At 37.2% G+C, this 23,920-nt stretch overlaps 2 protein-coding genes across 7 annotated transcripts in view; one reads left to right on the forward strand and one right to left on the reverse strand.

Annotated features, from left to right (window-relative positions):
• The window catches only part of LOC101468148 (pituitary adenylate cyclase-activating polypeptide type I receptor), a 32,985-nt gene extending 16,457 nt beyond the window's left edge, over positions 1–16,528 (forward strand). For 3 of the 6 annotated variants that reach the window (XM_012916885.4, XM_012916886.4, XM_012916887.4), the window contains exons 6-15: positions 46–143; positions 1,628–1,760; positions 2,967–3,120; positions 5,042–5,102; positions 6,146–6,215; positions 6,517–6,608; positions 7,293–7,376; positions 9,249–9,378; positions 10,876–10,917; positions 12,278–16,528. In XM_012916885.4, the coding sequence (XP_012772339.2) occupies positions 46–143; positions 1,628–1,760; positions 2,967–3,120; positions 5,042–5,102; positions 6,146–6,215; positions 6,517–6,608; positions 7,293–7,376; positions 9,249–9,378; positions 10,876–10,917; positions 12,278–12,502 (1,089 nt within the window). In that variant the 3' untranslated portion in view covers positions 12,503–16,528. The remainder of the gene's footprint in view (positions 1–45; positions 144–1,627; positions 1,761–2,966; positions 3,121–5,041; positions 5,103–6,145; positions 6,216–6,516; positions 6,609–7,292; positions 7,377–9,248; positions 9,379–10,875; positions 10,918–12,277) is intronic. The other 3 variants (XM_004542911.5, XM_012916888.4, XM_004542914.5) reach the window with 3 other exon arrangements.
• Positions 16,529–16,702: 174 nt separating this feature from the next.
• ghrhra (growth hormone releasing hormone receptor a) overlaps positions 16,703–23,920 on the reverse strand; it is a 46,143-nt gene continuing 38,925 nt past the window's right edge. The window contains exons 12-13 of the mRNA XM_004542910.2: positions 22,731–22,772; positions 16,703–22,508 (exon numbers count right to left, since the gene is read on the reverse strand). Coding sequence (XP_004542967.1) covers positions 22,362–22,508; positions 22,731–22,772 — 189 coding nt within the window. The 3' untranslated portion in view covers positions 16,703–22,361. The remainder of the gene's footprint in view (positions 22,509–22,730; positions 22,773–23,920) is intronic.

Raw genomic sequence — 23,920 nt, forward strand, 5'->3', positions numbered from 1 at the left:
CTGTATATCAAGTACACAGACTCATTCTCTGTCTTTCTCCATTAGGATCCATACTACGCATCAGTCAAAGCCCTCTACACAGTCGGCTACAGCACGTCGCTTGTGTCTCTGACTACAGCCATGGTTATTCTCTGCAGGTTCAGGTGAGCTTTCTGAGCATCCATCCATCCATCCATCCATTTCTAATCCATCTCCAGACGTCCTTCACCCCAGCAACACTTTCAAGCAGATTGGCATGCCCTGAAAATCTCCAAAGGAAGGTGTCCAATATGGACCCAGATGCCCCGACCGCTTCAGCTGGCTCCTTTCAAACACAGAAAAGCAGCAGTTCTGCTCTGAGCTCCCTTCAGATGTCCGAGCTCCTCACTTATCTCTAAGACTTTGCTAAAAGCATTTTGGAGTCCACTTGGGTCCTGGTGACAGATGTTGCAGATGATTGCAGATGTTCTTGTCTCTGCCAGGTTTCTTAGGACTCATCCGTGGAGACTTTACATTACAATGCACCAACTATGCACCCTAGGCAGTGAATTTCAAGCAGACTTCAAAGAAGTATAACAGAGCTGATTATGTCACTATGATGTCTCCACAGCTGTCCATGTATGCGACAGGTTCAGGCCTAGCTACCCTACACAGGAACCTCATTTCACTTCATTGTATTTGTGACCTCACTATTTCTGTCATTGCTCAGATCCCATGACTTTAGGTAAAGGTTGGAACTTTGATGGACTAGAAAATCAATCATTGATAGGAAAAATATGTTCACAATTTTTTTAACTATTTAAATAACAAACTTGAGTTTGTGACAAAGTTTATTCAAAAGTAGCTTTTTTGTGTGTTTGTTGTTTCAAACATTCAAGCAAAAATCTATATCATTAGTCCAACAGGAGAAGAATATTGTACTTTGATCAATTATTACTAGAAGCTTTGATCATTATATAAATCATTATATTTATGTATATTCATTGAAAATAAATATCTTTAGATTCTTTAGGTTCTGGCTCTATACCTTTAGTTTCAATGACGGGCTTAATGACAGAGTCTTTAAAATTCACCCTGTTTTTACTCACTGACTAAAAGCTTGGAATCATGGAAGGGTAATGATGCGCATTTTATAGACAGTTTATTCTGAAAGGCATTTATTGGATTGTGTTTAGTTATTCATAAAGTAAAACCTTAAGCTTAAGAGGAAAATGCAAAATTCTCTTTACTTTCTTATTGCTACACAAATGCCCAGTGTGTGTGTGGGAAACTGTCAGACCTAAACCTCCCTAATGCACCACCAGATGGGTGTGGCAGTGGTTGTTTTAAGGCCACCCCACCATAAATCTTAAGGTTCAAAGACACCAATAATATCCAGTTGCAGCTTTAACATGTTTCTATCTTAGAGGTCCCTGTTCAGGGACCAGCCCTTATCTGTTATTAGAGCAAAGCTCGTCAGCATTTTTAAGTTTGCAAACACGGCACATTCAGGGATTTTTAGTTAAAGTTGCAAGAACAGGCTTTCAGATTGAATTCCACAAGGTTTCATGTGGTAATTTCTAAATCATCGCGGAGCTGGAAGGGTTAAACAGAGCACAGATGTAAAGACAAGATAAAGATGTGTATATGTCCTTTCTCATCTCTCCAGGAAGCTCCACTGCACCAGGAACTTTATTCACATGAATCTGTTTGTGTCCTTCATTTTGAGAGCCATCTCAGTCTTCATCAAGGACGGCGTGTTGTACGCTCAGGAAGACAGCGACCATTGCTTCGTGGACACAGTCAGTAACAACAACCATATATATATATATATATATATATATATATACTATGTCGGCATCATAATACAAACTTCACCTGCTGCTGATGGTGTTAATCACTTCCAGAGGAAGCAATTGTGACTGCTGTTTTAGTGATTAATGGAAAATTGGTAGTTTTCAGTTTCCAAGGTTAATTAGATCATTAATTTTAATTTAAAGCCAATTGTTTTAAGCTGAAGCCTTTAATATTCTAAACAGTCCCTGCTCTGACAAAATAAGTGGACACTAGAGTCAGTAAAATACATGTCCTGGTTTATCGGGTGTACCACCAAAATCCAGCCAATCAGGTTATAAAGAAAATGGGCATAAAAAAATATGGCCAGGCTTGTTTTGTTTGAGATACAGCGAGAGCTCGAGAACGCCTGAGAAATACGTCTCCTCCAGCGTTTCCTGTTTGCCGTTCACCTTTGAAAGAACTTCAATCAGATGCAAATTTTACAAAAAGCAAACATGCTATTAGATGACTAATACTCCCTGATTACAAATGCAGAACAAGCTCTTAGCCTTTGTCTGATAAGAATACATTGTTCACTATTGTTAAGCAGCCATGATAAATAAACCTAATTAGATGCGCTAATGGCTTTAGCAAGACCAGTGGAAATCTTCTGCTAGAGTCTTATTAACATATCAATGGCTACTTTGCCCTTTTTTTCCCGTTTCTTTTTTTTTCTGAAATCAAACACTTTACCACTGTTGCCATGGTGATCACAGGTCATTGTCATGGCAGTACAGAGAATCAGATCAGTCCTGTAATTGGTTGACCCCACAGTGTATATGGACTTTAGTCATTAACACAGTGTCATCACATGACACTTCGCCTGGCATGTAGGTGCTGGGGGAGATCATTTGCATATTAGCTCATCGGGTCATGCTAAATATTTAGGGTTATTACCGTCCTGTGCGGTGCGCTGTCGCCTTGTTGTTTACATGGATAATGTCACTCTGACATTTGGGGTCTATTGCTTTTGAATAAATAACCATTGACCATTTAAACACAACTTTTCTGTTTAGAGAAGAAGAAACAAGATTATCATAATTAACTTCACTGAAATTTTGAAGATTATTTTTCTTGTTTAGATTAATATTGGTACAGAATCTTCTAAGATAATAATTGTTTCATACAGATAGGTAATCACAACTTATCTCCTAACGTGTCTTCATATGCAGGTGGCATGTAAAGCAGTGATGGTTTTCTTCCATTACTGTGTCATGTCCAACTATTTCTGGCTGTTCATTGAAGGTCTGTATCTCTTCACTCTGCTGGTGGAGACTTTCTTTCCCGAGAGACGCTACTTCTACTGGTATACCATTGTTGGGTGGGGTAAGTAGACATTTTTGCTTGATTATCATTATTGCCATAAAGTGGTGACTAATTTACATGACTGGCCATTTTATTACTATTATATTCCTTTTACTATATATTCCTGTTTAACAGCTTGTTAGTGCAAATATTTAATATCTATCTAGCTCATTTGTTGGGATTTTCCTATACTCCACCTCTAGATCAGCGGTCTCCAACCTTTTTTGCGCCACAGACCGGTTTATACCCAACAATATTTTCACGGACCGGCCTTTAATGTGTCGCGGATAAATACAACAAAATAAAACTAGTACCGGTACCGAAAAAAAGATTTATTCATAACACACGTGAAAACCGAGTTAACGATCAAAAAGATAACAAAATAACGCTGAAAACCGACAAAAACCCTGAAAACCATACATTTCACACCTGAGCCTAAACTCTTGCGGCCCGGTACCAAACGACTCACGGACCGGTACCGGTCCGAGGCCCGGGGGTTGGGGACCGCTGCTCTAGATGGTTCACAGAGAATGTTTTTGAAAAAAGACAAGAAAATATCCACTGAGCTAAAGAAAAGCCGTGTTGATGCCAGAGGTCAGAGAAAATTTGCCAATCTGCTTTGAGCTGATGGGAAGACAACAAATAGCAGTTGTTATAAATCTAATATGCAGAAGAGAATCTCTGAATCAAACCCTGAAGCAGATGGGCTACAGCAGCAGAGACCAAACTGGGTACCTCTCCTGTCAGCTAAATACAGGAAGCAACAACTCACATTTTGATGAGTCTCAATTTCTGCTGCTACATTTGGATGAATCAGAATTTGGTGTAAACAAAATGAAAGCTTGGATCTTTCTGCCTTGTATCAACGGTTGACACTACTGGTGGTGTTATGCTGGGGAGGACATTTTGGGGCTCCTTAGTACCAATTGAGCATTGTTTAAACTGCTAACCACGTCAGTCACTTTATGACCACTGTGCCATCTTCTGATGGCCTCTTCCATCAATTCAAACTGGTTTTTCGAACATGACAAAGAGTTCACTGTACTCAAAGTCATCAATTCTCAGTCCAACAGATCACCTTTGGGATGCGGTGGAATGAGAATGTTATGCTGTCATGTCAATATGGACCAAAGTCTCTGTGAGGAACGTTTCCAGTACCTTGTTAATTTTATCCCGTGAAGAATTAAAGACATTAATTAGGCAAAAGGGGACCATTGCTGAGTTACTAATCAGATTGTGAATTTTAAAATTTGTGCTGTTTACCATTTAAAATTTTGTTTATTATCTATTATATCTTCTGCACTGTATAGTTTTGATAAAAGATTTTTTTAAAGCAAGTGGTGTTTTCTTTCTCAGTTGCTTGAGGTCTTGTTTAAACTTTTTTATAGCTGTTTGTTTGCCTTTGAGAGATTAGTGAAATTTGCCATTAAATGTTTTAAATATTGGCGAAACAAAGCTGAAGTAGGGAAATACGCAAATCTGATTGTGATTGTAGCCTTTGATACAGGGTATATCAGAAAGAATCATCCAATTTCAAAGTGCTTTAATTCCACGGCTGTTCTATCAAAACTATCAAAACATATATTGTTAGACAGAGAAGAGTCGTGAGTTTCACGCGGTTGCAGGTAAGTAATGTAACAACAGCGGTGGCTGTTCAGACATGTTTGCAAAAACATATTTGACTTGGACTTGGCTTTGAGATAAGCCGTGCATCTGGAGGGAAAAACGTTGAGTGCCTTAACTTTATATACATGTATTTTAAATTTGTTCATTACTTTAAAAATATAGCCTTTTGAAATCGGATGATTCCTTTTGATTCCTGTGTTTATGTCTAAAGACGAGATTTGACTAGTAGCAACTATGGCAGTCACATTAACATTGTGCATTTTATTTCTGTTTTACTTTTTCTGTTTTTTTTATTTCTGTTTTTTCATGATTACAGGAACTCCCACAATTTGTGTGACTGTTTGGGCTGTTCTGAGGCTCCATTTTCATGACACTGGGTATGTCTGGACTCCTCTTCCCCACCTTTAGTCACTGAAACTAAGTGCATATAATCTTTCTGCTGCTTTACAGTCCTTTTCCACTGTAATTTAGAAGCAGAGATTATACATTATATTACACAATATTTATTGGATTTTGTAGTAACTATTAGTTATGCTCTAGATTTCAGAATCAGCCAATATTTGATTTATTATGAATACATTTCAAACAGGGCTCGAGAGCCATGGAGTAAAACTCAGTAACCATTAATACTGGTCTTCTTATATTATATTAGATAATTACACATTATTAGATACATTGTTTGATAATATCAGATAATGTTACAATAGATTATAATATTGGTCACTTTTACAATGATTTTTATCTTTTTTTGCTTTTGGTGCCCTTTAAGCAGGAGCCTCTTTTATGTGTGAACACTGGCACCTGTAAGTCTTTTTCCATGTGAAACTAGTTGCTTATTAACGATCACAAAGAACCATCAGGACTGTTATATAAACACAGGTGTCATATTATTAGCCACACAGGCCAGAAAACCTCTTTTAGTTTTATTAAAATCATTTTTTAATAATATATTTTCATTAAGAAATTTACAATATAATTAATGTAATCAGTGTAACTGATATTGACAGAGGTTTGGTGATGTTTACATGAGAAGTTTTAGCCATTCTTATTAGCAAAATACTGATGACAATACTGATAATATTTGCCATTATGAAATTTCTCCCTTTGTTTGGTACGTTAAGCCTCTGTTGAGTGCTCGGTTATTGCATCCTTTTTCATCATTTTTGAGCACAATATGTGATGTAATACAAGTGTAAGAAAACAAAAAACCATCTGATAGTATTAAGCTAAGTTTGTAACTCAGTTTTTCATTCTCAGTTATTGAGAGTTTTTCCTTTCATTTTAAATCCTCCTCACTAATTTGAGTATTTGGTGTATTATAATTGAAACCTGGCTCATTGTTTGGCAAACTATGAGGTTGTGCATTACCTAATGTCTGAAGCATGGTGTATGATTACTGAAATGTACTGTTGGCCTCCAGATGCTGGGATACGAATGAGAACACTGCCCTCTGGTGGGTGATCAAAGGACCTGTGGTGGCATCTATAATGGTATGACACTTACTGGTTGCTCATTCAGTTTTCCTTTTATTAACTTGCTCACCTGCAAATGCAAAAGCTAAATGTCAAAGGCTTTCTTACAGTGGCCCCAGTTTAAATCCTATCTATCCTAATGTGGTGTGAAACAAAAGGGAAAATAATTTTTTATAGACAAGCGTGTGATTGAGTAGACCAGTTTTAAAGGCAACCAGCAACCTCTGCTTGCTACTTCCTCAGGAAGAAAACCAAGCAGAGAAGGGAAAGACCTAATGTTCAACTGACCGCAGTGAAAATATTTTCTGTTTCATGTCAGATCAATTTCGTCCTCTTCATTGGAATAATCGTGATCCTGGTCCAGAAGCTGCAGTCGCCTGATATCGGAGGAAATGAATCGAGCATTTACCTGTAAGTTACAATCGGTGGGGTTAAACGTGAGTTCAAAAATGTCAAAATTTGGATGAAGAATTTATGCTTTAATAAATTTGATTGCTGCAGTTTTCTAGATCTTGCAACCCTGCTACTCACAGAGCTAGGATTCAGAATTTTAAGTTAAGGCTGGCACTATTACTTTTTTTCATCTTGTCAAAAAATCCCAAAACCAGCATCAAAAGACCAAAAAGACCAAAACCTACAACCAACTGACCCTACAGAAGGTATCATCTGTATATTAAAAGCTGGGTGATATTTTTATAGATGCTAACATATTAAATGCATATGTTGCACAAGGGTTATTTTCTCTCTTGTGAGTGTCACAAACATGTCAATCCAGCCATTTTTTGTAATACTCTGTGATAACCTCTGACATGTCTGCCTAGATTATTTTTTTTAAAATTTCAGATTCATTTGTAGAACCCAGTGTCAGGAAGTTTGAACCTCATTATGGAGTTGTACTGTATCCAGACATCACTCCTGCTCCCCTCCCATCGGATAGTATCTTTGGAGGCCCAGCAGATAATACTTTTGTCTTCTGCAGCTTAGACCTGAGTGTGCATGACCGAGTGTGGAGATGTGTGTGCGCGTGACACTGTGCGTCTGTGTCCCTAAAGACATTGTCTTTGTTGTATTGTGTGTTGTCTTTGTGCTGTGTAGCAGCTGTGCTCAGAAATGCTTCAGTGAGCCCACACAGGCTGTTCAGCATTCGTGCAGGATGTCAGAGTTATCCACCATCACACTGTAAGTGTGTGTGTGTGTGTGTGTGTGTGTGTGTGTGTGTGTGTGTGTGTGTGTGTGTGTGTGTGTGTGTGCGTACGTGCGTGCGTCCGTGTGTGTGTGTCAGTTTCTGTCTTCTGTTCACTGCATGTGTGTGTCTATGTGTGTGTGTGTGTGTGTGTGTGTGTGTGTGTGGTGTGTGTGTGTGTGTGTGTGTGTGTGTGTGTGTGTGTGTGTGTGTGTGTGTGTGTGTGTTTGTATCTTACACCAGGGGCTCTTAAAGTTTTAGGGGTTTTTAATTGTCAATGCATTACCTCACTCACAAAACAGAACAAATCTAATCAGTGCTCATGCTTTTGAAAATGTTCTAATCAATAAGTTATGAAAGGACTCATTTACGGTTAATTTCTGTTTGTTTAGATTTATATTTCTGGTGCTGTTTTTTATTATTATAGTTACTATTAGTTGCATATCTCCTTCCATTATGATAAAACATTTAAAAGAATTTGACATTTTGGGATATTGTTTACTTGTTTTCTTGCTCAGAGTTGGATGACCAACACCTTTTTATTAGCTAAACAAGAGTAAACAGTATAACCTCACTATACACTTTTAATCCATAAACTGCCAAAAAAAAAAGTTTAGATTCAGGTAAATATAGACAATGTGTTAAATATTAAGCTGTGAGGATTCAGAAATATCTAAATAAGTGTTTGTTACCTGAACTTGCACTGTTAAAAATAATAATATTTTTTTAATAGTGTAAGTTTATATTAAGAAAAAACAGTATGTAGAAAATTTCTGCATTTCAAAACATCACATATATTTTTAGAGATTTCTTTTTACAGTGTGCACTTTCTCTATTCCCACTTTAGGTGCTAAGCTAGCGTCACACTAAGTGGACAGATAAACAGGTGACCTTCTCCTGTAACTCTCAGCAAGAAAACGAGTCAAACTCTAGTTGTGAAACTATTTCATAAGGACCCCTGGCGACACTGGACCGCACTGTAGAAACCACTGTTTTGCACAGTTGTGTCCACCAAGTGTTTGTCTGTATTGTGCCGTTGATATTGTGCGTCAGCCAGTGTTCCATCATACACGCCACAGTGTAATGACACAGCTTTATGTGACTGCCATAAAGTATCAAACACAGCGGCAGTTGAGTGCGTTCTTGCCGGTGTCTTGACCTAAAAAGAACTGATACATTAAAATAAACCTCAATCGTAAAGTTAAGAATGGATGTGTGGTGCTATTTTATTTTTCTGACTGTCAACAAATCCAGTCAACTACTTCTGACCTAATATTATAGAGCTTAAACAGCTGGGCTATGCTGATTTTTAGTCGCTAAAACTGGGCTAAGCAGTACAATTTTTAGGTGATTTAGAATATTTATTTATGCATGACCGTGTATGTGAAACTGAAAATAAACTGTAGTGCTTGTTAAAAAAAAAAGTTCATCTAAAAACAGGAGAACATCATTGATCTTTTTTTATATATACTGGCTAGAAATGAGGGGCTTTAGACTACAACAAAGCAGTTTGTTGTTGGTTTTGGTCTTTTCAGTGGGTTTGTTGACATTAAGAAAAATACAGAATACCACCAGCCTTTACCTCGAACACTTTAAGTATTTATTAAATCCTCTTTTTTTATACAAAGCTGAGGATTAATATATTATTATATTAATATATAAATTTTAATATATTTTTAATATATCAATATATAAATTTGCAGCTTAATGAAACATTTAAGAAACAGTATAGTAGTGAAATGTGGCACAGCATTACATCAGCAATGCATCTCTAGCGTCACCTGACCAGCTCCAGTAAATCTACATTAAAACAACTTTGATTTGTGTCTCACTCAATCTCATTAAACTATTTGTTGTTGTTTGTTCAGGCGTCTGGCACGCTCCACCCTCCTGCTCATCCCTCTCTTTGGTATTCACTACACCGTGTTCGCCTTCTCACCTGAAGATGTCAGTAAGAGGGAGAGGCTTGTGTTCGAGCTGGGCCTTGGATCCTTCCAGGTACGCTCCTGCAGCTCCTTCATCATCCAGTTTTACTTAAAGAAGAGATCCCAGATGATGAATGAGTGAACGTAATGGGACAATAAATCATTTGAATATAGAAGATACAGCAGAATCTTAAGGAGAGTTTTAGTAATATCCAAAAGTTATCTTCTGCAGTCATTATCAACAGCTATGAAAAGTGAAGAGGAGCTAAGTACATACCCCATAAAGCCTTTTTACTGGAAGCAGTTGTGAAATTGTGAAAGTAATATTGGGCAGCACATTAAGCAGTAAGAATAACAAATTAATGCTATAAAGCTACATGCAGTTAAACACAATGCCGTTAAAATGAGCCCTGCAGCAATTAAACTGGATTTATAAAAGGATAAAATAGATGGAAACAATTATTCTATATTGTCTCCGATGCCAGGAGGAAATGTGTTTATCAGTGAAAGATCAGCATCAGTAATGATGAAAAAAAGACTAAAATATCTTCAGTGACTCACTTAAATTATTTTGTTTGTTTCATCCAATAAGATGCCATTAGGGGGTGATCAGCTAACATGCTAGGTAGTCAATTTCTTTTGTGTTTTTACATTTTTGACAGCACACTGAGGAACACATTTATAGACAATTGTTTTTGTTAAAGTAAAGCTACATGTAGATACAATGGTCCACAATTTCACTGGCTCTATTTTTCTAAAGTTGAGAGTTCATGATAGGCTTTTCTAAGTCTGTCCTTTTTCTAACGAAAAGCAGGCACGGCTGTCATCATCTTCCTAGTGCAGGTTAACCCTTTACCTTCATTTGCATTTGATTTATTTTGTGCAAAGTCATCAAAGGGTGACTTGAGAAGGCATTTTAAATTTTATTGGAAAAGAAAGTGCCTTGGAGTTCTTTGAGGATTTAGCGTATGTTTATCCTTTTCAAAGAACACCTTAAACAGAAGCAGTTTGAATCCAGGAAGTGCTCCTTCTCAGGAACAGTTGAACATTTATTTTATGCGTATAGTATTTATTTGATGAGAAAGATAAAATGCCAAACCTTATAATGGTTTTGTTCATTTTCTTTTTTAAAAATTATGGCTTTTTGTCATGCATTTTGTTAGGCCTTGGTCACCTTAGCTGGCAGTAAACTGACAGAGACAGGTATCTGTGGCAGATATGTCTTATCAGCCTGGTCACTTACAAAATGGTAGATGTAAATATAACCATTAGTTGTAGGTAAAACTAACTGCTGGTGGCCAATTTTTCCAAATAATGTACTTTGATATACATTTAACATCCCAAATACTGAAGAGACCTGTACGTTGTGCACAGCAAAAGCAGAAGTCAGTTTTCCTCTTTCTTTTCTCTTACAGTGCTTATAACATCAGTGCTATACATATATAGCACAGCTGTCATAAGTGTTGCTTGATTATATTAAATGTATATATTACCACAGTTAGATTAAACTGAATCTCGAGCAAATTTTCTCTCATTTCTCTTTCAATTTTCTCTCCATCCTCCTCCTCAGGGTTTTGTGGTGGCTGTCCTCTACTGTTTCCTCAATGGAGAGGTAAGCTTCCCCCTTATTTATTCATATACACGCTCACTTCTTCATAGTATTTTTTATAATAGTTCTTGTGCTTGCAATTTCAGGATGAATCTCTGTGCTTATAATCCTACCCAAATTAATATAACTTAATATAAATTTTATCACCATTTAATAAATTTTGTATAATATACAATTAGTTGTAATATACATTAGTTGTAAGCAAATATGAGGACAGATAGTATAACTTCTCCCATGAAGCATCTGCAAGTGATGCAGAAGCAATCTGTCTGTTTAATCATACAGTGTAAGAAATATTAAAAATCTAATGAGTTATTTTATATTTATGTAAAGCATTAGTTGCTGGCCAGTGTTGAAAAAAGTGTGCCTTCTGAGAACTGATGACCTTTTTCCATATTTTCCCCAGATCAGCTATAATTTAAAAAATAAAGTAATTTTAAATAAGAATCTTAAAAAGTGTTTCAGTTCTAACGTTTTATATATCAGGACATAATAAAAAAAATATTGTCCTTACCAGGTTTGAAAATTATTTGAATACAGATGATCAAGAACACACACTCCACTTTGTTCCAGATGTCTTTTGGTTTGTTCAGATGCAGTTTTGCAAAAACTAAACTGAGGCTTCCTCTTCACAACTCTTTGAAACAGGCCATATTTATTATAATTTTCTGATAGTACTGTCATGATCTTTAACATTTAACATGCTGAGATCCATAAAGAGAGATATGCTGGGTCTTGGGGTTTTTGCAGTTTCTCTGAGCACTGCATGGTCAGACATTGGGATATTGTCTTGGTTGTTTTCCACTTTTGAATATTTTTTCTCACTGTAGAATGATGGACTTGAGTTTGTTGACCTTATAACTCTTTCCAGATTGAGCAGCAGCAACAATTGCTTATTTAAGTTGGTTGCCAATGTCTGTCTCTGGAAAACACAAGAACCTGAAAAGTCAAAATAAGTCTTTTTATAGAGGTGCTCACACTTGCTGGTTATCAGATAATTAAGGTCATTCAATTATCAGTACCTCACTTCTACTTACCCTGTTAATTCCTCAGGAAGGGGAAAAGGTATAGATAGTTTTTCATACACAACTTCTCCATTATTCATATTTACTTAATTTTAATACCTGCTAAGAACCAGATTTTTTTTAATACTATGTCCTGATACATAAAACGTTGGAATTATTATCTATTATAAAAGCCATGTTATATTACAGTCCCAAATCCCAAAAAGTTGGCATGCGTGCATGTCTTTCGAACGCTCTAGATCACATTAGGAAACTCTTCTTTCTAAAAACCTCACCTTTACTGTACCTTTTCGTGGAGCTGGTACAGCTTAAAGTACATTAAAAATGACCTTGTGAAGTTTCTCCCTGAAGGTGCAATCGGAGATCAAGAGGAAATGGCGCAGCTGGACGGTGAACCGGTACTTTGCTGTGGACCTGAAGCAGCAGAGGCATCCTTCGTTGGCCAGCAGTGGAGTGAACGGCGGGACTCAACTGTCGATCCTCAGCAAGAGCAGCTCGCAGATACGCATGTCGAGCCCGCTGGCAGAGAATGCCAACATCAGCCTCCCGACCTGAGCATCTGATTTGCTAGAATCAACTTCAAGGTGCCGTTCCACTTACCTACATCAGACCAACCAGAGCAGACCAAAGTGGCCCCTCAAACCTCTTGCATGTAGTTAATTCACCTTTAGAAAATTAATCTTTCTGAAAACATTTACTGGAGATTTTATGTCTTTATCATTTAATATTGAAGTAATATATTTAATTTATCTCACTACCTTAGACTACTTTAGGTTGCAATTTATATGATTAATGACTTAAAATGAATATTTTTGCACAACTTAAATTACATTTTATTGATTTAAACTCTCTTTATATAATATTTCCCCCTTTTATTGTTTTATTTACATTCAGATAGGAGATGGTGCCACAAGAGACACTATTAAAATAATAATAATAATACATTTTAAGAAATAAATAGCTTGACATAAAGTATGGGGTCATATTTGGCTGTTGGTGTAAAGTAAATGTGCTTCAAAGTGCCAAACTGGTTGCCTGACTAGATTTCATTACAGCCCAAAGTTAATTATCAACCAAACGTTCGCCTTGCTTGTAAAAAATGCTCATTGTTTAAATGTTTTGTCTTGAATTTAAACATTTTCTACTTTCAGCCGTAAGTACAGAGTATGTCAAAATATAACTTATATATAAAGAAAAAAAAACAACTCATGGATTGTGTAAATAGTGACTTTTAGTGTCTAGATCAGAATTTCTTTATTTAGGATAACGCAGTATTGTTATGACCTTTTCAAATAAAAGGAACTGGAGCCCAGATCTGTAGACTACATCCCATATCCAGAGGACCCAGAAGATCCTGCCCACTCTAGTCTGGACTATTTTTTGTATGAAATGAAAAATAAAAACACATACAGTATATATAAAAGAGATGTGAACGAACAGTGTTTCCCAACCTTGGGAATCCCAAGATTAGATTGAATTAGAGGGACTGTGAGATGTTAGCCATAATGTGGACATTAATATTGGTTTGTTTTTCCTTCTAGTTCCTCATCTTGATGCTTAAAATAAGCAGCCTGTCCTCACAGAGTGTGATGATGGGTTGTGAGTTGACTTAGTTTTGTTTTAAGCGGTTACAGATCAGAAAGGTTGGGAACCACTGGTCTACTATCTGAACCAACTAGAGCCTTTAGCTGCTCTACTAGTGGAGCTCGAGTCCCCTTTTCCCTTTTCAGACAGATTTTTTTTGCAAACTGTGAACATAAACAGTACACGTGCCATATAGTGGATGCTTTCACCCAAAGCTCTTCATAGTGCCATGAGTTTAAATGTACATCGTTTTATTGTAGGGGAAAGATTCCCACTGTCAACATGCTCTTGAACATAACAGATTTCATTGTCTCTTGATCTCTTTCCTCCAAGCTTGAGACCATTGTGCCATAATAAATTGTTCCTACTCTAATTTTAACCATCCTACGCTCATATTCCAAAGTGCCTAGTCGGTCACAAATAGCTATCATTTTTACATTTTTACAGGTAATCTAAAGGTGCAGCGAGTCATTTCAAAGAATGTACAGAGTGGTGGATTTCAGTGTAGATTGAAGAAAATATGCTTTTTCCATTGTGTGTCTCAAAACTTTATTAGTGAATTTCTCATCATTGTCAGTTTATTAACTTACACACAGTGTAAAAAGAGTCCTGCTGTGTAGTTTTCCATAATTTTTATTTATTTTATTTATCTCTTGGTTTACAGCCATGATGTATCTACAACACTCATTTTAGCAGCAATGTGAAAGATAAATGGCTTCAAAACAAAACAAAAAAACAAGTGGTGTAACAGTCAACATTAAAGGCTTTAATGTGACAGCTCTTGACAATCGCTGATTTTTGCTCATTTTTCTGTTTTGTTTGTGCAAAAAACAGACTGAGAAACAATAATTGTACAAGTGGGAAAATTATTTAATAGAATAAAATGTGAAATGATGTAAACAAAAATAGTTTTTTCACCATATTTATTTTATGTACCATCATAGTTGGATTCTAAGAATGTAGTATCTTTGAACAATGAATTGATGATACTTTACAGATAAGGATGTATATTTATTTTCCATGAAATGGTGCCATGTAAAGTGACTATATGTACAGTATACATGCTTTTTTGTGCATAAAACATAGTTGTGGTTCTAATGTATGATTTCATTATTTTGAGTGATGTGGTGTTCTTGGTCTAAGTGCCATAAATGTAGTGTCATAAGAAGTGAGAGTGGGAGATGCATAGCAAAGTCTCTCACTCTAGAGAAAGACAAAAAACACAAGAAGCAGATGCAACCTCTGAAAAGTAACATTATATCAAATGCATCATCTTTGCAGCTTGTGGACAGTAGAGTGAGGACAACAGACAGGGGACATGATTTTATTCAAATAGATTTTTAGAGGTGGAACAAATGCAACAGACAAAACACAAAGTGTGTAAGAGAGTGTGACTTTAAACACAAACACTCTGCTGCTGCTTAAGTGTTTCTATCACCAGCCGTCACTCTGAGTGTTAAACAGCTCAGATGTAAACGACCATGTCTCAAAGCTGTTACTGTATGTGAAAAAAAGAAGAGTAAAAATGACTCCTTGCTCATTTCCGTGCTGTGTATTTGTCTACCACAGGGTGGCAGTAAAATGTTAAGGAGAGTGGACAGTTTTGACAGGCACTGTTTTGCTCATGTTTAGAAATGTAGGATAGGGGGTAGAGATGCTTATATGCCATATTTTTATTCTTTTTCTACATCTGTTTTTGTGACAAGCCCAACATTTTGATGTCCATAATAAAACTTAAATTAACATTGTTTTGTTTTTTCAATGTAGAGATATGTGTTTTTCTGTCATGCCATATCTCAAATTCCTCCCCTTCACTTTAGTGAACTGTGAACTGTGTCAGTTTTTAACCATACTGTGAGATTAGAGGAAATCTGGAGAATTTGTTTTGATTCTTAGCACTAGCTAGAGGAAAACTGAGCATTGTAGCTTTTAGCTAAATTTTGGCTAAAAGAGACCACACTGCTTTTCATAAACCTCTTCTTGCATTTATTTTAGAATTATTATAACAAACGAATGTATCAAAGAGAAACCCTGATAATTTTTTTAAATATTATATATAGAGATATATAATAGCGTGATAACACGCTTATATCTGTATGCTAGAAAAAGAAGCTATATCCAGTGATTAGGGAAACAGCTAGCCTCTGATCCTCATTTAACTCCCTATTTTATACCCATACCAAAAATACAATATATATAATTTATGAATAAACCTAAAAGGCTGTTTCCCATACCTAGTAGATTTCTACTACCTGGAAGTGACTTTTTTTACTAGAAGAGAAACCCCCCCTCCCCTTAGCTAAATAAGCTACCTGGACAGCAAGCTAATATCTTGTCTTTTTGCCAGCATTTTTAGCATCAATCTCATTTAACTTTCTGCAAAAAAAAAAAAAAAAGTAAATGAGTGTTTCTAAAACTGATTAAAAAAATATTTTGACTGTAGTTATTCTATGTGGCATATCTCTGTGCTAAGATGCTGTTACTTTGGCGGTTGTGCTTGTTGAGCCGGTTTTATGATGTTTTGATTGTGTGTTAAGTCTTGATTGCCAATGAATTGAATGTACCGTTGTCGCTCAGCTGCTCTTAAATGTTGCCTGCTATAAATTTGCCATAGTGTACAAATGATGTCTTTTCTTTATCATGTATGCATACTTTTGGCACACAGGTGGACCTCTTGACTAAGACCTGCAGTGTTTGTGGCTGTGATTTTGTACATTTCTTTATGTACCAGTTTTCAGTGTGTGTGTGTGTGTGTGTGTGCGTGTGTGTGTGTGTGCATCTGTGTTTGAAAGTTGGAGACTGTAATCTGTATGCATGTGTATGTAATGACAAGCATTTAAATATATGTAAATTCTCAGTTTAATGAAGAAAAAATATCTATGAACTTTCATCAAAGGTTCTACCTGTGACAGTGTGCCATGTGTAACAAGCGTTCTGGTGTCCAACATTCATGTCTCCAGTTGTGTAAAATTGACTGCAAAATAAACTTATCGGTGGTAAGTTGTTGTACTTGCAAAGAGTGTGATTCATTATTCAAAGATGGAAGATTTACTTACATTTACTATCGGTGTAAGAAGTTTACATACACATGGGTGTGAATGTCATGGCAATTTGGGGCTTTTAATAATTTCTTTGAATTGTTCTTTTTCCAGGATGAAATGATTGTACAGTATCCATCTTTAATGACTTTAAAAAAATAAGAATTATCCACACAAGGTCAAAAGTACACGTATAAGCTACATCGCCACTAATATTTGATTAAATACAGAATTGGTAGAGTTCATTTAAATTCGTTGGTTTCCTGGCATCACTTGGCTTTAAGTATAGTCCACAAATTTTCAACGGGGTCGAAGCCAAGCTTAATGTTAGCCTGCTATATTCATTCCAAAACCAGATCCAAGTTTAGGATGATTGTCCTGTTAGAACACCCAATTACGTCCAAGCTTCGGGCTGTTGATCTCAGGTGATGTTGAAGAATATGGAGGTAGCACTCCATTATTCTAAACACTTTGTTGAATGTACTAGTATCACTGACAGCATAACAGTCCAAGAGCACCACCACCATGCTCCTCCAAACATACCTCGTGCTGTCGGAGCCAAATAGCTCAATCTTTATCCCATCTGACCGTAAAACTTTTTCCCCAGAAGACAAGTTGCTTGTCTATATGTGCAACTGCAAATTTCAGCCAAGCTTGAAGGCAGCGATTTTGGAATAGGGGCTTCTTTCTTGATCAGTGCCTAATCAGGCTAAGGCAATGTAATACTGGACCCACTGTGAACAGTGACGCTGGTGTTTCAGCAGTTTCCAGGCTTGAGCTTTTGTGGTTCCTGGGTTGTTCCTGAATGCCTTATCAGATCTTGGCAAAGCGGTGACACATACAAATAACTTGTACTTATGTACAGTTGTTTGAACTGATGATCTCAGAATTTGCAGATGTTTAAAAATGGCTCAAACGTTCTTCTTTTTAGAGCTTCATTGTTCCTTGGACTTTACCATTGTTCTGAGTATCGGTCAATCAAACAAAGAAAAAGAGAAACTACCAGTTGTAGTCAATTATGATTACCGATGAGAAGTTAATATGTCTTTGCTTTATCAAGTCAAAGGACATTTTAGATCCTGAATATGTACTTTTGACTCTGTGTATATTAGAGAAAATCCAAAATAGCTTAAAACTTGTGCGCCTAATTCTTGCTTCTTGTTCTTGTTTTTTTAAAGTCATTAAAGATGCATGCTGTACAATCACTCCATCCTGGAAAAAGAACCGATCAAAGAAATCATTAAGAGTCCAAAATCACCATGACAGTCACACCCATGGTGTGAAAGTCACAACTGTGGAGAAGAACAGGATTTTTGCACTACACGTATAACTTTATTGCGGGGGATTGCACCCAGTGTGAGTAACAATCTTTGTTGGTGTCTGCGCTAAAGTAACCTGAGGGGTCCACTTTGGAAAAACTATCCTAAAACATTAACTGTACAACTTTGATAGATTTAACAGATAATCCTGGGTGCTTGTTAATAAATGTTAATTATTATTATTATTCTAAGGGGTTTTTGGACATACGCGTTCAAGACCAGTTTTGGTCCTCTGCTCCATACGGGATTTAAAAGTAATTTAAAAAAGAGTTTAAAATAAAATAATTTATCTAAAAAAACATTTTATTTAAAACAAGTTGGCTTTCAGTTTATGACTGCAGAATTTGTTCAAGCAAAAGTCAAATCCAAGACACAGAAAATATTTCTTACCAGTTATTGTGGGCAATTGTGTTTATTCAAGCCAAAAAATAAAACGTTTGCTCTCAGCAGCATTAAACTGTTACCCTCATTGGAGTACCATGTCATGAGGAGAACCACCAAAGCTTAATGTTATATTTCACAGTTTTCTATATTTTACATTTCCTACGATTTATAAATTATTCTATTCGATAAAAGTTTCATCCCATTTTATTGAGTATAGCTTCTTGTGTATATTGTATAACATATATTATACTAATTCATATACACATAAAATAAAATATTATTATACAAGTTGTATCTACTTATTAGGCCAATAGAAGGGGGGATAGATGGGCTCAGTAGGATCACTGAGATATCAGCTGCGACAACCGGAAGTGTTTTACATTCATTATGAATCGAGCAAGTAGGGCCTATAGGCATAATTTTTAGGTCTGAGGAATAAAGAGGGTCTGAGGAAGGTGAGGTTTGGCTTCAGGTCCAACATTGTATTTGGGGAAAGGAGAAAATGTGCTTTTCTTAGGTCCTGGTTAAAATTCTGATAGAAAGGAAATCCTATTCTTAGATGGAAAAAGTAAACACTGAATACTTTTAAAACCACAAATGTTCATCTATTACTGTGCATTACATGCACGGGTACACTGTTACAGTGTTTGATGTCAATTGTGTGTAGTTAATCTGGTACTATCTTTGTGTTAAAGATCTTGTATAGTGAAATATTTTTGTACACTAATGTGTCTGCAGCTTTGCTGAATATAAAGACTTAAAAAGTGCAGGGCTGAGATGCAGCATATGAAGTTAAACCAAACTTAACTTCAGAGATGCTGGATGAACTATTACTTTAGGAAATATAATTAAGCAAGCTGTTCCCAGTCTTTATGGTGAGCAAATCTAACAAACTGCTGCTTAAAATAATTACATAATTACAAATGCAAAGGCTTAATGGTTGTACAATTCTCAATATGTATTTGTGTGCACACCTACTATAAAATTTATATACTGACTAGAAAAATCACGTAAACGTCCCCTGAGGTCGGAACAACAACACAGAAAGTCTGAAAAGACATCTTGTGCATCTCTGCAACCCCAGGCACATCTCACAGAAAGGCATAATTTGACACCCTGGGGTGAGGAAGTGTTGTAAAAGCACATGAACACACAGAACTCTGAAAAATGACTTCCAAACTCCAAAAATTGGACCACCTGAGGAGCACTTGAATGCACAAATAAGAGGTGCTATGTTTTATTGTGCTGTAACTTTGGACCATTGTCAGTGTGGGTAACCAGCCCAGTGTTGTTAAACACAACCATTTTATGACATTGTATTATGTAAATGCCAGGCACTCTTTTAATAATTTGGTATTTCTTTAAGTGCAACTAGTACATCAAATGCTCATGATTTATCACATCTGACAACACCATAAATATGTGGAAAGCAGCAAATAAATATTCACAAATCCAATGGCTCATCATCAAACCAATAAGTTAAAACATGATGTACCAATTAATGGCAATGCAAAATGCTTGTCCTGGACTCTCTGGATCGCAGTACTTTAAAAAATTATATATAGATATACATAACATATATATTTCAGTCAGTGAAATGCTAAGTGAGCAAGCACGCACAACTCCAGAGTGGTCCTTCAAAAGTTTCCAGCATAGACTGCTCCTGCTGCTTGCTGCACAGAACTATTTCACATATGTTAGCGATTTCCCAAATCCAGTGTTTCCACAGCTGTCTCTATTGAGGTTTCTCATGTCATGAGCCCATTGCTCAAAAGTTGTCTTCCATAATGATGAAAAACACCCATCACTTGACAACTGGTCATTAGTGGTTCCTGGAGGCTGTTGGGTGTAATTGAAAGCAAAGATTTTTTTTCCTCTAATACGTCTCTAATTCACTTCTCTTGCTGACCATTGTACAGCTGTACAATATGAATTTCCCCAGTGTGGGATAAATACAGTCTATTTCTATGTCTAAACAAGGAGCTTCAGCACTGCAGCCCACATTTTTTAAAAGGCACAACTTATACTTTGCAGACACACAGTCGCCACTTTTTTTCACAGTTTTTACTTGAGATAAAAGCCCCTTTTCCATTAGAACCTACTCGGATCGACTTGCCATGGTTCACCACGGTTTTCAGGGTCTTCTCTTAGTTCATAGTATCTGGACCAGGTACTAACATAGTACCTGCTTGGCCAGGGTTCATAGTGAACCGAGCTTTTGCTAAAATGTGACGTGGTCAGACTGCATGCCGCCAATTGGCTAGTCAGGGGCATCGCTCAATGAGTCATGATAGCATCCCATTCACGAAAATCAAAAACACTTATTTTGAAACCTGGTAACGAGGGGAAATGGCTACAAAAAACAATGCCATGGTCCCCAAGTCTGATGAAAAGCCACAGACTGAACAGCAGGTATATTCTTGCCTCGATGTCCACCTTTGTTGTAGCATTCATTTCATACATTAACCGTGTATTTATCAACGCTCCGCCCCGTTTCTATAACAATGACCATGCACATTAGGTGGTACTCAGTTGTAATGGAAAACCAGTCGATCCGAGTCAAGACGTGGGCGAGTCGTGGTGAGTCAATCCGAGTAGGTATTAATGGAAAAAGGGGTTAACTAGACAACGTCTGTAGACAAATCACTTTCATTCAAATGATGACCATAGCAGCATGCTAGCAGCGAAAGCAATCACAAGGTTGGGGAATACACATTTTTCCCTAGAAACTGGGGGTTGCTAGGTGGTTACTGACCTATCTATAGGCCTGTTTAACCTCCAGCAAACACTTTTAACTCGTTGGGAAATAAACTTTTTTCCTTCTAACTGGTAATTGCCAGGTAGTTATTGACTGGCCTCTAGGCCAGTTTTTCTTGAATTTTGTGTTTTGGTGGATTTAGTAATTTCCTTTTGATCAATTTGCTACTGTGTTACTGTCACCGCTGCAACTTGACACCTTTCCTGAAACCTGGTTTGGTGGCTTTATTAGGTGGGGTCAGTGTTAGCCTAGCTCCTTGTTTTGTTTTCAGCCTGCTTGCTAAGTGCTTGCTACCTTCAACAGCTGTTAAGCACTATTATGACAGTGTCTTGACACTGCCTGCCAGCATACACACAGTTAAAAGATGACCTCCGCCAGGTAAAGCAGGAACTGGAGAAAAAGGATGAGCTAACCATGGAGTTCTCATCTGTCATCACTACACAAGCTAAGCACTTAGCTTCTCTACACTCCTCCTGCTGCAGAACCAACTGCTTTTCCACGCATTTCCTCACTGTGACACCATACTCCCCTTCTGTCCAGTTCTGTTTCTACTGGAGGTAACCCTGTCATATACTGTCAGGTCAGTTGAATCTGTGGTTTGTCTTATATGACAGTTAAAACCTAATTTTTTATAGTATAACATTTCCTTAGTCTTTTCCCATTATTTTTGGTTCTTGTTCTTCTAATGTGTGTATGCAGGAGTGAATGTACTGTAAGATATTTGCCTGTGTTTGGACTTGTACATTACATCCTGTTTCATCCAAACTAGGAATTTTGTAACTGCATTTTTTAAATAAAATAATCATTGTTGTTATTATTATTAACATTGCTGTTAGTATCATTATTAGCATTACTATTAGCATTATTATTAGCATTATTACTGCAATGTCACCATGCTCACACACTCAAAATGGCAGACAAATTAACATCTGAGGTTTGTCGTCATGTGTCTGCAAATGCTAAATATGATTCCACAACATTTTTGCTCAGTCATTAACTCAGGGCCAGCTCTGTCCCCAGGTTTTCCTCTTTCCTCTGTGGCACCGTGACATCCCTACAAATCAACCACCATCGGAGACGGTCCAAGAAAGAGCACGCTGTGTTTCAAATGAGAAATGTGTGCTGTACCATCCTTAAACTGCAGCCACAACTGCTTCTGAAATCAGTATAATGCATCCTGATACATTTCCTCCTCACTCACCTGTGCTCATTCTGGTAACCTGTTCTTAGAGAGGGGTTGTTGAATTAATGTCATCAGCATGTTCAGCTCCAAGGACTGATTCATTTTTCCCCTTCCTTTTCCTTTGTGAAACATTTTCTTCATTAATGATCTCTGAAATCATACAGAAGAGATGTTGCCACTAGAAGCAGGCAGCCCGAGCCCCCCATGAGTCCGAATTGTGATCTGAGTGATGCTTCTCTTAGCTGGTGTGAGATGACTTTGATTGTGGCACTTCCACAGCCACCTCCGCAGCTCTGTTTGGACCTGCAAACAAATAGAAATTGCAGAAAGTTACAGATGCCTAGGCTTTTTGTTCACCTGTTGAGCAAAATGGTTAATGTCTCTGCAATGCTGCCATTTACCCATACCAAAAAATGTGTTTGAGGTTTTCACTCCAAAGAATAGCTCTTACCTCAGGGCAGCTATTTATGATAAATGTTTGTATGACTTTTTTTTATTACACAAGCTTCCCCTCCATTTGCCTACCTCTCCATTCATGAAACAGTAAAGAAGCGCCACCACAAACCCCTGCAACATAAAAGACATCTGTTTCAAGATAAAATCATAAGAGTAAGAACTGATTGCATGTACAGTCCGCTTAAGGGAAAACAGTGACTTGTGTTGCTAACACTTAATTGCACAAAGCATCACAATAACTTCAGAGAACAAACAAGCAAAACAGGATGAAGCTGCAGGCTTTTAAGAAGTCATTCGGTTGCTGATTTATTGTTGTTTGTTAATTCATTTTGTCATGTTTATGGGATACATTTTGTGCTGCATAAATGTCAACATTCCACATAGTTATAGTCTTACACATGCACAAATATTATGGAGTGGTTATTTATGACCGTGATTATTTCAGCCAGCAAGGGCTGCCGCTCTTAGGGGTCGCCATAACAGATCATCTGCTTCCATTTCTCCTAGTATCTAGTATTCCTAGTATCCTCTTCTGCCACATATTCATATGAATGTACTCTTCCTACATATGCCCAAACCATCTCAACCTTGTGTCTCTATCGCTCAAGCCCTCCTTCTGATATTCTCATTTCTAATCGTGTCCATCCTGGTCACTCCCAATGAAAATCTTAACATCCTCAACATTGCCACTTTCAGGATCAGCTCCTGTGTTTTTGTCAGTGCCACCATATCCCAACCAAACATCACAGCAGGTCTCATTAACATTTTGTAAACCCTCCCTTTTACTTTGGCTGCTATCCTTCTGTCACAATCATCCCAACACTCATCTCCACCAACTCCACCCTGACTGCACTCTCCTCTTCACTTCTGCTGTGCACCCTGTATTGTGTCTTGTATCTACTGACTTTCATTCCTTTTTTAACTTGTCCATCACCACTGCATACAAGAAGGTCCTCAGAGCTGATCCCTGATGTAGTCCTACTCCCACCTTGAACTCATCTGTGTCTCTGTCTCCTACTGCACCTCAGTGATATACTCATACAATACCACAGTTCCTCCAAGCACACAATCAATGACTTCTCTAGATCCATGAACACACAGTGAAGCTCCTTCTGGCCTTCTCTATATTTCTCTATATTTCTCTATCAACTCTCTCAAATATCTTATCTGTAGTGTTGTCTGTGAAGGTTCTCAGTCATCCAGATCATTGCAGTCTAAGGAGCTTGGTGAGAAAAGTGTCTGGACTATACAGCTGTCAT

The sequence above is a fragment of the Maylandia zebra genome, linkage group LG18 (assembly GCF_041146795.1).
Source record: "Maylandia zebra isolate NMK-2024a linkage group LG18, Mzebra_GT3a, whole genome shotgun sequence".
Classification (NCBI taxonomy): domain Eukaryota; kingdom Metazoa; phylum Chordata; class Actinopteri; order Cichliformes; family Cichlidae; genus Maylandia; species Maylandia zebra.